Consider the following 16,263-nt stretch of genomic DNA (forward strand, 5'->3'; position numbering starts at 1 on the left):
GCACACACACATACATGCACACACACACATACATGCACACACACATACATGCACACACACATGTGCACCAATGCCCCTGCACATGCACACGGGTGCCCCTGCACATGGATGCACGTGAAAATGGATGCTTTTTCCCATGGGTGCCCGTGGCCATGGATGCCCACACACGTGGCTGCACGTGCACACAGACACCCACGCACATGGATGCCCACACACATGAACACCCCTGCACACGGGTGCCCGCACACATGGGTGCCCACACACACGGGGGCCCACACACATGGACAACCCTGCACACGGGTACCCATGCACATGGATGCCCACACACAAGGATGCCTGTGCACATGGGTGCCCAGGCACACAAATGCCCATGCACACAGATGCCCACGTGCACGGATGCACGCACACACGGATGCACATGCACGTGGATATCCCTGCACACAGGTGCCCACACATGAGCATGCACATGCACACGGGTACCCATGTACATGGATGCCCACACCACACCCTGTTCCACCCGGGACTGGCCCCCACTCCGAGCGATGGACACAGTGCTCGGGAGCGCGGGAGCTGCCCGGCCCCCCCCGGGGTGCTGGGCACGGTGTATCCCCGCGTGTGGCCCCGCACAGCTCTCCCTGTCCCGGCCACCGCCCGGCCGGTGACCAGAGAGAGGGGACCTGGGCCTCGGGATCGCTTTGCTGGTCCCACAGCGACAGCTATAGGTGACCATCCGGGATGGGATGGGTCCAGCTCCGTGTCCAACCGCCCTGCCCGGCTCCGGCATCCTCGGCATCCAGACCCTGGCCCGGGCAGAGCCGGCAGTGAGTCCTCCCTCAGCCCCTCGGTGCCTGCGCAGGAGGGTCCCATCCCCACCGCTGGCAGAAGCAGGGGATTTGGGATAGCCCGGGAAAACCCCTCTCCGTGTCTCTCGCATCCCCGAACGCCGCAGGACCCCGCTGGCTCCGCTGCTTCCCCCAATCCCGGGTCTGCGGGAGGGGACACAGCCTGGGGACCCGTGGGTGCCCCTGGCATGGGGGGCTGGGGATGCTCCAAAGAGCATCGCCCTGCTCCCCACCCCCCAAAATCACCCATCTCCCCGCACCCAGGAGCAGAGACCACCTTAGGTGGGGACCCTCAGCGACGTGCTGGCTGCAGGGGTGGGCTTTGCTGAAGGGCTGGGGGGGCTGCTGAGGTTGTGTCGTGCTCCCCCTTCCCCCCAGTTGTTGAGAAAGGCTCCCACACGCCCCAGAAGAACAGCCAGGAGACGAGGTGGTACCCAAAAACATCACAGTGAACACCACACTCAGCAAGAAACACCGTGGCTGCTCCTGCGGCCGGGAGGGCCCCCCGGGGACCCCCCCGCGCTCGGCTCTGCCAAATGCCCCAGAAGAAAAATATTCCTCCCCCTGGAGAGGCAAAAAAAAATTCCCCCCTCCGAGTCTTGGCCCAGGGCGTGGGTGGGAATCGCCCCTTTGTCACGGCAGGTCCCCACCGTGTCCCCACCGTGTCCCCACCGCGCCCGCCGCTCCCCCGTGGTGGGGGTGGCACTCCAGGGTCTGGGTTGCGGCAGCACCGAGGAAATCCCAGCGGACTCCGGCCGTGCCAGGAAAGCTGGGCTGGTGCCCCGCAGCCCCCTCCTCCCTCCGCTGGTCAGCAAAGTCCCCCCGGGGCGGGGTTAGGATGTGTCCTTCAGCTCGGGGCTGGGCGGCTGCGGAGGGGGCACCTCCGCCGAGGGCGACTGCATCTCCTGGGCGCTGCCTGCAGGGAGAGAGGAGGGGATGGAGTTGTGGAATGAAGTCAGAGAACAGAATCACAGAATAGAGTCACAGAATAGAATCACAGAATCATTGAGACTGGAAAAGCCCTCCCAGCCCACGGAGTCCCCCCTGTGCTCCACCCCCGCCTTGTTCCCCAGCCCAGAGCACTGAGTGCCATGGCCAGGCCTTCCTGGGACACCTCCAGGGTGGGGACTCCAAACCTCCCTGGGCAGCTGTCGGGGATTGACAGAGAACCTGTCAGCAGCCTGGCACTTATCGACGAAGCAGTCGATGTTGACCAGATCAAAGTGTACCCCTGAGATGGACTGAAAGAGAGGACTGAGGCCCTGATCCTGACAATATACTGATGCATCCTGAAGAAGCTGTCCCGTGAGAACAGGAACATTGTCTCATGAGAACAGAGACCTGTTTTGAACGAGAGTGGTCGGGAAAAATATCAACATGAGAGAAAAATAAGAGCAGGTGCTCGGGACTGTTGTGGGAACCTTACAGGGCTGTTTTGAGAAAGAGTAAAGTTGTTATGAGAAAGTAGAGTTTAGAAAATGCACCTATTAGCTGTAAGAATTCTGGTGTGAGAGTTTGAACTGTCCTATCCACACACGTGTGGATTACGTGTGTTCAAAAACTGTACTTAAAGGGACTGCTAAGCAGCCCCGTGTGCTGTCTTTTTCCTGGAAATAAACTTTGTTGGAACCTTTTTTATGTCGCACGGCCGTTCCTACCGCGACAGGCAGCCCCTTCCAAGGCCTGACCACCTTTCCCAGGAAGAAATTCCTCCTCATGTCCAACCTGAGCCTCCCCTGGCACAGCTGGAGGCCGTTCCCTCTTCTCCTGTCCCTTGTTCCCTGGGAGCAGAGCCCGACCCCCCCCAGCTCCCCCCTCCTGTCAGGGAGTTGCAGAGCCAGAAGGTCCCCCCTGAGCCTCCTTTTCTCCAGGCTGAGCCCTCCCAGCTCCCTCAGCTTCTCCTGCTGCTCCAGACCCTTCCCCAGCTCTGGTCCCTTCCCTGGACATGCTCCAGCCCCTCCATGTCGTGAGGAGCCAGAACACTAGATGAGCATGGGAACCCCAGTTCCTGCCCGCTCTATGTCACCCTCCATCCTCCTCCTCCTCCTCCTTGTCCCCTACCTGCACTCAGGGACATCTCAGCCAGTTTGAGGGGCAGGTCAGCGGGGCTGACGCCGGCGGGCGACCCCAGGATGTCGGGCAGGGCATTGCGCCGGCCTGTCCTCCCAGAGGATGCAAAGTCCAGCACAGGTTCCACCTCGGTCATGTTAACCCTGCAGAGAGATCACAGAATCACAGAATCACACAATCAACCAGGTTGGAAAAGACCTCTGAGATCATCAAGTCCAACCTGTGACCCAACCCCACCTTGTCACCCAGCCCATGGCACTGAGTGACACATCCAGTCTGTCCTTAAACACCTCCAGGGACAGTGACCCCACTCCCTTCCTGGGCAGCCCCTGCCAAGGTCTGATCCCTCTCTGTGAAGAACTTCCCAATGTCCAACCTAAACCTCCCCTGGCACAGCTCAAGGCTGTGCTCTCTTGTCCTACTGCTGGTTCCTGGGAGCAGAGCCCAACCCCCCCCCGGCTCCCCCCCTCCTGTCAGGGAGTTGCAGAGAGTGAGAAGGTCTCCCCTGAGCCTCCTCCTCTCCAGGCTGAGCCCCCCCAGCTCCCTCAGCCTCTCCTCACACCACTTGTGCTCCAGTCCCTTCCCCAGCCTCGCTGCTCTTCTGTGGACCTGTTCCAGCCCTTCAACATCCTCCCTTCAGCTCCCTGAGCATGGAGAGCGAAAAAGACCTGGCTCTGCTCCAGGTATGATACTCTGATGCCCCAGGGAGCAGGGCTGAGCCCCTACACCCCCTCTGCCCCCACTGTGGGCCCCACAAGGCAAAGGCAGGGGCCACCCTGCCTGCGGGACTCCCCCATCCCCACCCTGGCACCTTTGGGTGCTCTGGACTCTGCTGGTCACCCCATCACGGAGGAAGGGGGTCCCTGGGGGTCCCCAGCAGCCTTACCGGGCACCCTCCAGCCTGGCCTGGTGCCACGTGTCCCCTGTGCCCAGGGTCCTGCTCCACTCCCTGGCCTAGGGAGGAACCCCACGGGACACAGGGATTACTCCTGGATGGGTCCCCTCCGGCTCCAACCTGGAAGGGCAGAGCAGGGGGTCAGCAATGGGGCCAAGGGGGGTGAAGGAGGGAGAGGGGAGTGACCTGGGAGTGGGACAGGCTGTGTCCCCATGGGAGCACCCACAGCACCCAGCACCCTCTGCCCTGGGTGGCTGCACCAGGATGGGCTGTGATGGGCAGGGACTCCTCATCCCTGGTGGGAAGGCGGGAGGAGATGGATGGGTGGAGAGCAGGGATGGAGACATGGAGGTGGGACATGGAGGGAGGCTGAGAGGGCACTGCCAGGGGACAAGGGCACAGGGTCCCCAATGCAGTGACCCAACCGTGTCCCTTGGAGAGCAGCCCTCACTGGCTCAGGGCAGGCAGCAGCAAGTCTGGGGTCCCCTGGGTGGGTGGGGGCTCTCCTGGGAAGCCCCTGGCATTGGGCAAATCCCACTGGTGTGGAGCCTCCCTGGTGCCCAGGCTGCTGGGGCCACACTGGGATGTTTGCTCAGCTCTGGGAGACACTTCGGGCTTTTGCAGTGATGGGTGGGGGTGACACAGGGGTGGCACAGGACAGGGGTTCCCTCCACCCTCCCCAGACCCCCTTCACCCACTCTGAGGGCACAGGGACCCCCAGACCATCCCCCCTCCAGGCTGGGTGCTGGTGGCAGTGCTGGCACTGGTGTCCCCACACTGCTGGTGGTGACAGCTGGTCCTGCTGTGGCTCCATGGACCCACCTGTGTCCCGCTGGGAATCACGGGGAGGACGAGCCCAGGTCCCCTCAGTGTCCTTGGCTCAGGTGCCGTGGGAGCGGGACAGTGACCCGGCTGTGTGAGGGGAGAAATAAACCATTAACCAAGCAGGTAATTAAATGATTAATCACTGGAAGGTGATTAATGCTGGGGCAGCTGTGTCACGTGAGGTGGGACCCTGCTTGGGGGGGACACCAAGGCACAGAGAGGGGCTGAGGGTGACGGGGGCAGGGGTGGTGGCCCCAGGAGAGGTGGCAAAGGCGGGATGTTCCCTGCACACCTGCACCACCCACGGCCCTCTGGAACCACACGTGTGTGCATTGGCACATGTGTGTGCATTGGCACATGTGTGTGTTTGTGTGTACCACCCTGGCCTGGCTGTTGTGTGTGACTGTCCATGTGTGTGCAGCTGGAGCTGAGCCCCGGGCTGTGCATGGGGGGGGCCCTCTGGCACATGTATGTGCATGTGTGGTGTCCCATGGCACATGTGTGTGGATACTTGGCACCCTCTGGCGCGTGTGTGCATGTGTGGTGCACTGTAACACATGTATGAGACCTGAGGGTGCGTGCATGGTGTCCCCTGGCACAAGTATGTGCATGTGTGGCACCCTCTGGCACACACACGTGGCATGTGGGGTATCCCGTAGCACATGTATGTGCACACTTGGCAAAACTGGCACCTGTATGTGCATGTGTGGTGCCCTGTAACACACGTATGTACGTGTGTGGTGCATTGTAACACATGTATGAGACATGAGTGTGTGTACGTGGTGTCCCCTGGCACACGTGTGTGTGTGTGTGGCACCCTCTGGCACACGCCTGGCATGTGTGGTGTCCCATTGCACACGTGTGCATAGTTGGCATCTCATGTATGGGCACACGTGGTGCATTGTAGCACGTGTGTGGATGCTTGGCACCGTCTGGCACATGTGTGTGCATGTGTGGTGCACTATGACACACACATGAGACACAAGTGTGCGTTCATGGTGTCCCCTGGCACACGTATGTGCATGTGTGGCCCCCTCTGACACACACATGTGCATGCGTGGTGTCCCCTACCACACATATGTGCACCTTGGCACCCTCTGGCACACATGTTTGTGCATGTGTGGTGTCCCTTGGCACACGTATGTGCACGTGTGGTGCATTGTAATACACGTGTGTGATTGCTCGGCATCCTCTGGCACACTCGTGTGCACGGGTGTGAATGCATGACACCCCCTGACACATTACTGTGCTTGTGTGGCACTCCCTGGCACACGTGTGGGCATGTAGCACACGTATGTGCGTGCTTGGCACCCTCTGGCACACACGTGTGCTCGTGTGGTGTCCCACGGCACATATATGTACATGTGTGGTGCATTGTAGCACATGTATGTGCGTGCTTGGCACCCTGTGGCACACATGTGTGTGTTTGTGTGGTGTTCCATGGCACATATATGTCCACGTGTGGTGTGTTGTAGCACATGTGTGTGAGTGCTTGGCACCCTCTGGCACACATGTGTGTGCTCGTGTGGTGTCCCATGGCACATATATGTCCATGTGTGGTGCATTGTAGCACACGGGTGTGATTGCTGCCCAGGGCAGTGCTGGACTCCCCAGCCCCGGAGGGATTTAACACACGTGTGGATGTGGCACTTGGGGACAGGGGGCAGGGGTGGCCTTGGCAGCGCTTGGACTTGTTGATCCTGGAGGGCTTTTCCAATTTAAAGGATTCCCTGGATTCCTTCTCCACACACACACGAAGCCAAGTGTGCAGGCACACAGGGACACGTGTGGATACACACACACACACACACGTGTGTACACACACACACACACACACACACGACTCTTTGCACATCCCAGCGAGGCAGGAGCCCCGCAGGCTGGATCAAAGCTCCTTCCCAACAGCCCCAGCGGCTCCAGTGCTGGAAAATCAGGAATAATCAGCCTCCAGGACCAGGTTGGATCCCACCCGTGTCCTTCCCGCTCGCAGGGATGCCGGGGGTGGGTGACATCCCACACCTCACCCTGCCCGGAAAAGCTGCACAGGGAATCAGGACCCTCCTGCTGGGAGCCCCGAGGGGACTGTCCCAGGGCCGGGGGATCCTGAGCATTCCTGGGATGCAGCATCACTGTCCCAGGGAGCCCCCCAGGCTGTCCCACCCCCCTGGGCTCCCTGGGGACAAGATCCAAGTGCCAACACCTGCCCTGTGCTGGGCACTAACACGTCCTCCTGGTGCCACAGGCAAATCCAAGTCAACCTGGTCCCACAGGGAAATCCAACCTCACCCTGATCCCACAGGCAAATCCAACCCTACCTGGGAAAACAGTGCTGGACAAACCCAGTGAACCCCTCCAAGCAGGAGCAGTTTCTGGGGCTTTAACGTGGTCTCAGCCTAAAAAAGCTCCTGGAGTCACATGGAAGGTCTTTGGGGCCACTGGCTCCTGCTCTAATGCCCCTAATGGGATGTAGGAGGGAAGGGCAGAAATAAACCTTAATCCCTGCCAGAGATGGGCTGTGGTGGAAGGTGCTGGGAGAGGTGGAGGGAGGACATGGCATGTAGGGATGTGTGTTCCTTGGTCAAACTCCTTAGGAATATCAAAGCCCTGGAGGGAGGAAGAAGGATGCTGAAAGGGCAGAGAAAGGTGTGAACCACCCTGGGGACGGAGAAGCCAAAGGGACCAAGGGTTCATTTTGGGGTCAGACACTTCCATGGGCACATCCATGATCAAGGCAGGGATTGTCCCATCTGTCACAGCAGCTCGGGGTGCTGGGGGTGGCAGGGAGCAGAACACACTCACCCCCAACATCATCTGCCAGAGCCAGAACCTGGAGCCTGGGGACCACAAGGCACCCACCATGGCCACCCACAGCTTTGCCAAACACATTCCCTCCCCCAGGGCACACAAACCAGGAAGGCTCTGAGGGGTTTGGGGCCTGGGAGATGTTACAGTGATGTTAAGGATTCATTTAACCACAAAGATTTGCTTCTTCAGCTTCAGAGTGGTGGATGGGTCACGAGCTCATCTGGGAGGTGGGTTTGGGTCTCATTTGGTGCTCTTGGCTCTCTCTGTATGGAGGGTTCCTCCTGCTTGTTTCATTCAAAGTGTTACGGGATCTGTGCTGGGAAAAACTGCAGCACAGCACGAGGCCTCCTGAAATGTTGGTGTTATTAAGAGATGATGAACACGACGAAAAATGGGGAAGATTTCCCGGGGTGTAAATGTAACATCGAGTTAAATGAGCGTTGCAAGCCAGGAAGGAAAGAGCTGCCCCAGATCAGAAGGGAATGAAAGCAGCATCCAGGAAAATAAGCCATGAGTCCACATGGCAGGGAAATCCAGCGGGGCTGGGATAACCAGAGACCGACAGCCAGCAGACAGCCCGAGCAGCCCCTGGAGCCTGGAACAGCAGATGGCAACAATTAGGCACAGGATACAATCTGGAGAGCTCAGAGCTCTCCCCTGGAGGAGGCAGGGTTGGTCCTGGTGGATCCCTCTCCAGGGATGTGGCTGCAGGCAGCAGAGCTCCTGTGCCTGAGCCCAGGGGATGCTCAGCAGCCATGTGGGAATGGGCCTTGCCAGCTGCCCAGGAACAGCTCCAGGATCTCAGGGAGAAGGAAGGATGGGTTTAGGAGGGGCAGGTCCTGTCTGACCAACCTGATCTCCTTTATGACCAGGTGACCCGCCTGGTGGGTGAGGGGAAGGTGTGGATGTGTCTGTCTGGACTTGAGCAAAGCCTTGGACACCGTGTCTCACAGCACACTCCTGGAAAAGGCCTGGACAGGGACACTCTGTGCTGGGTTAGGAACTGGCTGGAGGGCCGGGCCCAGAGAGTGGTGGGGATGGAGCTGCATCCAGTTGGGATCCGGTCACCAGTGGTGTCCCCAGGGATCATTGTTGGGCCCAGTCTTGTTTAATATCTTTATTGATGATTTAGATGAGGGGATTGAGTCCACCACCAGCAAATTTGCAGGTGACACAAGCTGGGGGGTGTGTTGGTCTGCTGGAAGGCAGGAGAGCTCTGCAGAGGGACCTGGACAGGCTGGATCCATGGGCTGATTCCAAGGGGATGAGGTTCAACCAGGCCAAGGGCCGGGTCCTGCACTTTGGCCACAACAACCCCCGGCAGCTCCAGGCTGGGACAGAGGGGCTGGAGAGCAGCCAGGCAGGAAGGGAGCTGGGAGTGTGGATGGGCAGGAAGCTGAACGGGAGCCAGAGTGTGCCCAGGTGGCCAAGAGGGCCAATGGATCCTGGCCTGGCTCAGGAACAGTGTGGCAGCAGGAGCAGGGAAGGGATTGTTGGCCTGGACTCAGCACTGGTGAGGCCACCCCTGGAGTGCTGTGTCCAGTTCTGGGCCCTCAGCTCAGGAAGGACATGGAGGGGCTGGAGCAGGGGCAGAAAAGGGCAACGAGGCTGGGGAAGGGAGTGGAGCACAAGTGCTGTGAGGAGAGGCTGAGGGAGCTGGGGGGGCTCAGCCTGGAGAGGAGGAGGCTCAGGGGAGACCTTCTCACTCTCTGCAACTCCCTGACAGGAGGGGGGAGCCAGGTTGGGTCGGGTTCTGCTCCCAGGAACCAGCAGTAGGACAAGAGGGTCTTCAGCAGTGCCAGGGGAGGTTTAGGTCTGATATTGGGAAGAAATTCTTTCCAGAGAGGGTGATCAGCCATTGGAATGGGCTGCCCAGGGAGGGGGTGGATTCTCCATCCCTGGAGGTGTTTAAGGTGAGACTGGATGTGGCATCAGTGCCATGGGCTGGGAACCACGGCGGGGTTGGATCAAGGGTTGGATTTGATGATCTTGGAGGTCTTTTCCAACCTGTCTGATTCTATGATTCTGTGGCAAAAAATATTGTCCCAGACTCATCATTTCCTGGGAAGGGAGGAAAAGGCCCCAAGGATGTTGGCTGGTGTGGGAATATTTCAGGTGGACGTGAAGAATGACACAGAAAACAGGTTTTGCTTCACACAGGGAATTCTCAGCCCGAGTGCCTGGAGATGATGATCCCTCCTGACAGTGGGGGTGGGTGGGATGGAGCTTCCAGCCCCCATCCCAGTGGGGAATGCTGTCACCCCATTGCCTGCCCTTGGCAGCAAAACATCTCTGACCATGGGCTGGCACTTTTGTCCCGAAATCCCCAGGTTTCCAGGGGGCTGAGCAGGAGCCTGGGCCAGTTCAGGTCCTGCTGGGTACCTTTGGAGTGATGTTGGCTGTGAAGCTGTGCCGGGAGGGATCAAAGAGAAGCTACACCTGGATGCTCAGAGCACCACTGAAGTCACACACTGGTTTTCCCCCAATTTTTCCCTGACTCCTTCTCACCCCACAGCCTCAGCTCCTTCCCAAAGCTTTGAGGAATCATTCCAGCAGGATTTCTAAGTGCAGGTTGTACTGGTAGCTTCCCAAAGCTCTGGCCCAACCTGAGAACCTCCAGGGCATCCCAACCTGCAGGGTTTGGCCCTTCTGTGTGATTCCCAGCAAACCCCATGTCCAAAAGGCTCCTGACACGTGGACTCCCCCTTCCTCCCCTGTCGTGGAGCAGAGGATCCTCCTCGTTAGGATAATGCACTTACACAGTAATTCCCATTACCCTCTAAGCCCTTCCCGTGGTGTCCTGCCCTGAGCTTTGACCTTCCTCCTTGTTTTTGCTCTGTCACACACATCCTGGCAGCCAGAGCAGCTTTCCCTCTTCTCCACCATTCCTGCTCCTGCGTGGATGGACTCATCCATCTGTTTGGGGCACGTTGAAGTGTCCCTTCCCCCCACCCTCCTCACATCTCCCTTCTCCCTTTCCCCTGCTCCCTCCCTGCTCCCCATGGCTGCCCTGCAGATGTGCAGGACCAGCTCTGGGCTCAGTCCCATCCCTGCTCATCCCCCAGTCCTGAATCATTCTGCCTAAACCTCTCCCTGTATTCCAGGGATGCTTTTAATGATCAGCCTTCCCTTTATTCACCCTCTGTTCCCTTTTTACACTTTGGGACTGATTGCCCAGAGAAGCTGTGGCTGCCCCATCCCTGCAAGTCAAGTTGGACAGGGCTTGGAGCAATCTGGGATAGTGGAAGGTGTCCCTGCTCATGGAATGAGATGAGCTTTAAGGTCTCTTCCAACCCAATCCAGTCTGGGATTCTATGACTTCTTTTTTTTTAGAATTTTTCCTACTGCTATTGGACTTTAAAACTTCTTTTTCACACTTAAACCTGTCCTAGATAAGGCCAACCAAGATGGAGCATAAACCCTTCCCTTGATGGGCTCCTCCAGGCTTGTTGGATACTGGGACATAAATTCTTGTTCAAGGCCGGGAGTGAGAAGGAAGGACTCCAAAATGGGACATAGATAATCTTCATTCCCTGTAATTCCTGGATGCCCACAGGAGGTGGATTTTGCTGTGACATCCATAGTCTGGAGCCTCCGGGTGTGTTCTTGCTCCACCAGCCAAGGGGATGATGGCAGAGCTCAGCTGTGTTTAACACTTCCATGAAAACCAGGAAAACCCCCTAAAATCCAACCTGAGTCTCTCCAGAGAGGATTTCAGGCTGTTTGTATAAATTGTCCCCTCTGTTTATAATGCTGGAAACACAAACCAGAGTGAGTCCTGCTCCAAGATGGGAGTGAATCCACCTCACTGACATCCCAACCCAGAGTTTTCCTCCAGGACAAACCCAAAGGCTTCCAACTCAAATGCCTCCAGACCCCGAGGTGCTCATCCCACACCAGGACTTGGCTTCCCCAAAAGGTGGTGACCACAGATAAAATCCCCTTTGGATCCTGCAGGCCTGGATTGGGCAGGAAAAAGCTCTCTGGAGGACTCAGCAGTTTAATCCCAGCACAGCCCTGCTGATCTCAGCACCTCCTACGAGTCCACGCACGGATAAAATTGAGGCATCTTTTCCCATGGCAGCAGCTCACGGGGCATCCTGGAAAGATGCCGAAGGCACCAGGGAACCATGAATGAGTGATTCCCTCTGGACCACCCGAATTTCATCCCTGGACAGGCCTGAGTTGGTCTAATTAAAGAGCAAAGCACCAGAAGCTCAGCAGGCAGAGGCACGAGGACGTGGGCTGACGGTGGAGCAGCACTGCCAGGCTTCATCCTGCATCCCAAATATCCAGCACTGGAGAGGGGATGGATAACCTGGATAACCTCAGCTGTGCTGGCCCCCTCACTCAGAGAGGGAATGGCAAAATCCCACCTCCTCTTCTCCTCCCTCCTGGGGCTCCCAGCCCGGCTGACATTGCTGCTTCCCTTCCCTCCCGCTCTCCCCTGAGCTCCCAGTTCTCCCCTGGGGAATGTTTCCATCACTTTGGGCTAAAAACAAGCACTTCTGGCTTTTATCACCACGTGGAGCGGGGTCCCTGCTCCCCGGGGGTGGGAGGGGGGAGATCCCTGTGCAGGGATGCAGGGAGGGCTCCGGGAATGCTGCCCCCAGGGATGGAGCTGCCTGGCAATAGGATATCCCTGAGGAAAGATCCATCAGCTCCCTCCCCAGGCTCTGGCACTCGGGCTGGGCAAAGCACGGGAGTGGGAGCAGCTCTGGGACAGCAGGAAGGTCCCCTCCCTGGGGCACAGCCCTCCCTGCTCAGGGGCACCGGGGAAATGAAGAACTCCCAAAAATCACTGGTGATATTCCAGCTGTGGATGTTTTCTGTGGGAACAGGGCAAATCCCGAGGGATTTGCTGACAGCTCCATCATTCCCAGTGCCAGGGGAGGGAACAGCTCCATGACCCAGCTCAGCACCAGCAGTGAGGGAGACCCTCAACCCACATGGTTTGGGTGGGAATGGGGATTGTTCCTTAGAGAGAATTCCCCTGATCCCACCCCTGAACCCCCAGGCTGGGGATCCCAGAGCTCCCGGGTGGGAGATGCTGTCCGGCATCCCAGGGAGGGATGGAGACATCCCAGGGAGGGAAGGAGGATTTCTAGCAAGGGATCCCAGTACATCCCAGGGAAGGATGCAGGGAGGGATGCAGGGAGGGATCCCAGCACGTCACAGGGAGTGATGGAGGCTTTCCTGGGAAGAGTGCAGGGAGGGATTCCACCAAATGCCAGGGAAGGATGCAGGGAGGGAGGGAGGAATCTCACTGAACACCAGGAAGGGATGGGAGCTTACCAAGGAGGGATGCAGGGAGAAATCCCACCACATCCCAGGGAAGAATGCAGGCAGGGGTCCCACCACGTCCCAGGAAGGAATGGAAGCTTCCCAGGGAAGGGTGCAGGGAAGGATCCCACCACATCCCAGGGAGTGATGGAAGCTGCTGCAGCCACTACCAGGCCAGCCAAGCATTTGGCAGCCTGTGGGCTGTGACCTTTTCCAGGGCTGGGGAGCAGCCCCACCTCCACCCCCATCACTTACTCACCTTTAATTAACTGATTAAAGGTGACCTGGTGTGGTGGGAGGAGAGCAGGGATTTCCCTGGGGAGTTTGGGGTGCTGGGTGAGCCCCTCTCCCCCACACTCCTCAGTCCCTTCCATTGCATTCAGATCATTTTTGAGTCCAAGGGGGGAACTCAACAGCCCCTTTGACATGATGGGGATGGAAACCCCCCCCAGCCCCCTGGAGAGGGCCCTGGCACCAGGGATGAACCAGCCCTGCTCTTGGAGCGAGGGAGGTAAACAGGAGGTGATCCAAAGGGAGGGAATTAGGATGTTGGAGCCCTGGGTAATGGAGCTTCCACTGTAACCTTCACTGAACAGCTCCAACACTCCACAAACTGGAATTTTGCATAACAAACATGTTACCCACCCCTCCATCCCTTTAATTCTTCAGCAGTTTCAGGCTCCCTCCTCCCCAAACGGCTTTTCATCCCCTGCTCCAGCCTGAGCATCCCTGGTGGGAGCTGAGGGACCTGATCTGAGCTTCTGGGACGGGGACAGGAACATCCTCGAGTCTGCCGAGCGTGGGGGTGGCACAGGGACTTGTGCCAAGGGAAACCCGAGGAGCTGTGAGGATGCTGTGGGCTGTGGGCTGCTGGGGGGGCACAGGGGGCCAGCTGGGTGCCTGCAAGCACATCCTGGGCTGGGTGTCACCCAGGGCTTCGTGGCAGAGTCACCAGGAATTTCTGGAATGCAGCAGGGCGGCCTCGGGCTCAGCCAGGCACTGCAGGAGCCTCCTCTCCCAGCACAAGGTCCCTCTTCTCCACCTGCCACTGGTGGCACCTGGAGAGGACCACGGTCCAGCTGGGAATGGCTGAGAGGGCAGCAGGGTGTCCTGAGGAAGCAGCACTGAATTTGGAGGAGGCAGGATATGTACAAGCACCCAGATAATTCATTAATTTTGGGGAGCAGAGCCAGCTGAAGGCTTTCCAGGCCACAAACACCAGCTGGTACCTCCGGCTCCCCGAGGAGCCCCAGGAATGTGCTTCCCCCAAGCCCCTGGGTGCTGGTAGATTGTCTCCTTCCCACTGCAACTCATCCCAGGAAGGGGGTGGGAAACTTCCAGGACACCCTGCTCTCCAGGCAGCATCCACTCACAAGGGGTGGAGAGGCCTTGCACGGAAGCAATCCAGCTGTTTTCCTCCATCCCTGCGCAGATCCTGGGAGCATCATCGGTATTCTCCAGCGTGGTGGCTGTCGTAGCACTTTCCCCACCGCCCAGTGACACCCACTCAGCTCCCAGGGAGCTGCCAGGGAAGGGACCAAAAGCCAAGGAGGGAAGAAAACCCTGCAGGCACCCTGGAATCTGTGCAGGCACCCCGAGATCAGGGGTATGGCTTGGAACGCCCATCCCTGAGGGAGCAGAGCCAGATCCAACCTCTCTGGGCTGAGCCAGGGTCCAGAACCGCCTGCCTGAGGAGCCAAGAGCAGGGCAGGGCAGTGTCCCCATCCTGTCCATGGTGCTGTGTCCCCCCTGGGCCCTGGAGCACCCTGTCCTGTGAGGGAGGGGACAGAGCTTCTCTGGCTGACCCAGGACATGAACCCCAACGTTTCCCCCCAAAAGTGGCCATGACCAAACCCCAACAACCTCCCTCTGAGCACCCCCAGCTCCAGCTGCCTCCCCCTCTTGCTCCCAACATCTCAGTCTGGGGAGAAACGTTGTGACTCTCCCAATCTAAAAAAGTGTGAACCTGGCTCAGTGTTGTGGTTTCACCTCCAAAACCTTCTTTTTTGGGTTTTTTTTGGGGGGGGATGGTGCTGAGGAGATAAAGGGTGGAGACAGGGAGACAATGTCCATTTCATCCCCATCCCCCATTACATCTCCCACCTCTCCTGCCTGACCTTACCCACAGGGACATCCCAGGAGGAGCCTCCAGTGACAGCAAGGACTGAGGTGTCCCGGGGTGGACACCCCAAGGTCACGGGCTGGGAGCATTCGGGGTGAGCACAGCACATCCTGCCTCTGCCACCTCCCCGGTGGCACTGCCACGCAGCCAGGGGACAGGAGCCAGCTCCGGGGACCAAAGGGACCCGGTCCAAGCATCTGCAGGGGCATCCTGCCAAAATGATGCCCTGAGGGTGGGGAGGAGGAGTTGTCCCCGGGGGAAGCCCTTTCCTGCCGACAGGATGCCGCCCCGGGAGGAAGCACCAGACGAGCGTGTCCCCTGCACCGAGCGGGTCTCAGCTGTCACTGCTTGGGGACCCCCCCGGCTCCTCGGGCCCCAAATCATCCGGGAAGCTCTAATCCGGGAAGCTGAAGGCTGGAGCTGGAGCTGGGGGAGGAAGGGAAGTGCCGTGGTCGCTGATATGAGGACGGGGCAGGGTGAAAGTGGCGGGGGCAGTGGTGACCCCCGGACCTGCCAGGGAGGAGAGGGCAGAGGATGGGTGCCAGGGAAGGACAGAGGTGCCACCACGGGGGCTGATCTGAAGTGCCCACCCTGAGACAGATGTGCCTTGCTCGGTGCCTGACTACTGCTCCCCCAAATCCACCCCGGACCCCCCTGCTCCCGGTGGGATGGGCAGACCCCCCCAAGCCCTCGAGAGGCACTCCCTGCCCTGCTCAGCACGGCAGCTGCCACAGACTTTCATCCCCCCCAAGCCCCCCTGCCCCCCGAGGTGGTGGGGATCCATCCCCTGCCCCTCCCGCCTCTCCAGCGGGGAGCTGTCCAGGGGGGACGCTCCTTTCCCCGGGTGGGCTCCCAATCCCCGCGGGGGGCTCCTGTTCCCCAGCCCCCAGGAGCACAGGGCAGCCCCCGCCGTGGCCCAGGGCCTCGGTGCCACCGCGGCACCGCCAGCGCTCACCTGGTGGCACCGGCGACACCGGCGCGGGTGTTGGTGTCGGTACCGAGGGTGGTGTCGGGGTTGGTGCCGGGGACGGTGCTGATCCCGGGGCCGCTGTTGATGCTGATTCTGGTGCCGGTGCTGATGCCGGTGTTGGTGGGGGTGCCCGTGTCGATGCTGATGCCGGTGGTTGTGTCGGTGTCGATCCCGATGCTGATGCCGGCGGTGATGTCGATCCTGGTGTCCCGGTGGTGCTGCCGGTGCCGGTGCCGGCGGTGCTGCCGGTGCCGGTCCCAGTCGGGCGGCCCGGGGAAGGCAGGCAGGAAGGCAGGAAGGATGCTCGGCGCTCGGCAGGAGCCGCGGGGAATCCTCGGGCTCCAGGCGGCCCTGGGGCACCCGGGGCCGAGCCGCCGCCGCCGCCGCCGCCGCCTCCCGCCCCGCGCCGCCGCTCCCGCCCGGCCCGGCCCCTATCTAGTTTGAACATGAA

At 59.5% G+C, this 16,263-nt stretch overlaps 1 protein-coding gene across 1 annotated transcript; it reads right to left on the reverse strand.

Moving 5' to 3' along the window:
* Positions 1-1,311: 1,311 nt before the first annotated feature.
* LOC113972679 (cAMP-dependent protein kinase inhibitor beta-like) lies at positions 1,312-16,178 on the reverse strand. Its single transcript, XM_027694006.1, has 5 exons — positions 15,798-16,178; positions 4,630-4,719; positions 3,799-3,927; positions 2,904-3,055; positions 1,312-1,758 (listed from the first exon to the last, which is right to left on the reverse strand). Exons 4-5 carry the CDS (start codon positions 3,046-3,048, stop codon positions 1,676-1,678), a joined length of 228 nt encoding a protein of 75 aa, XP_027549807.1. The 5' UTR covers positions 3,049-3,055; positions 3,799-3,927; positions 4,630-4,719; positions 15,798-16,178; the 3' UTR covers positions 1,312-1,675.
* Positions 16,179-16,263: the final 85 nt, after the last annotated feature.

The sequence above is a fragment of the Neopelma chrysocephalum genome, unplaced genomic scaffold (genome assembly GCF_003984885.1).
Source record: "Neopelma chrysocephalum unplaced genomic scaffold, ASM398488v2 Primary Assembly neopelma1_95, whole genome shotgun sequence".
Lineage (NCBI taxonomy): Eukaryota > Metazoa > Chordata > Aves > Passeriformes > Pipridae > Neopelma > Neopelma chrysocephalum.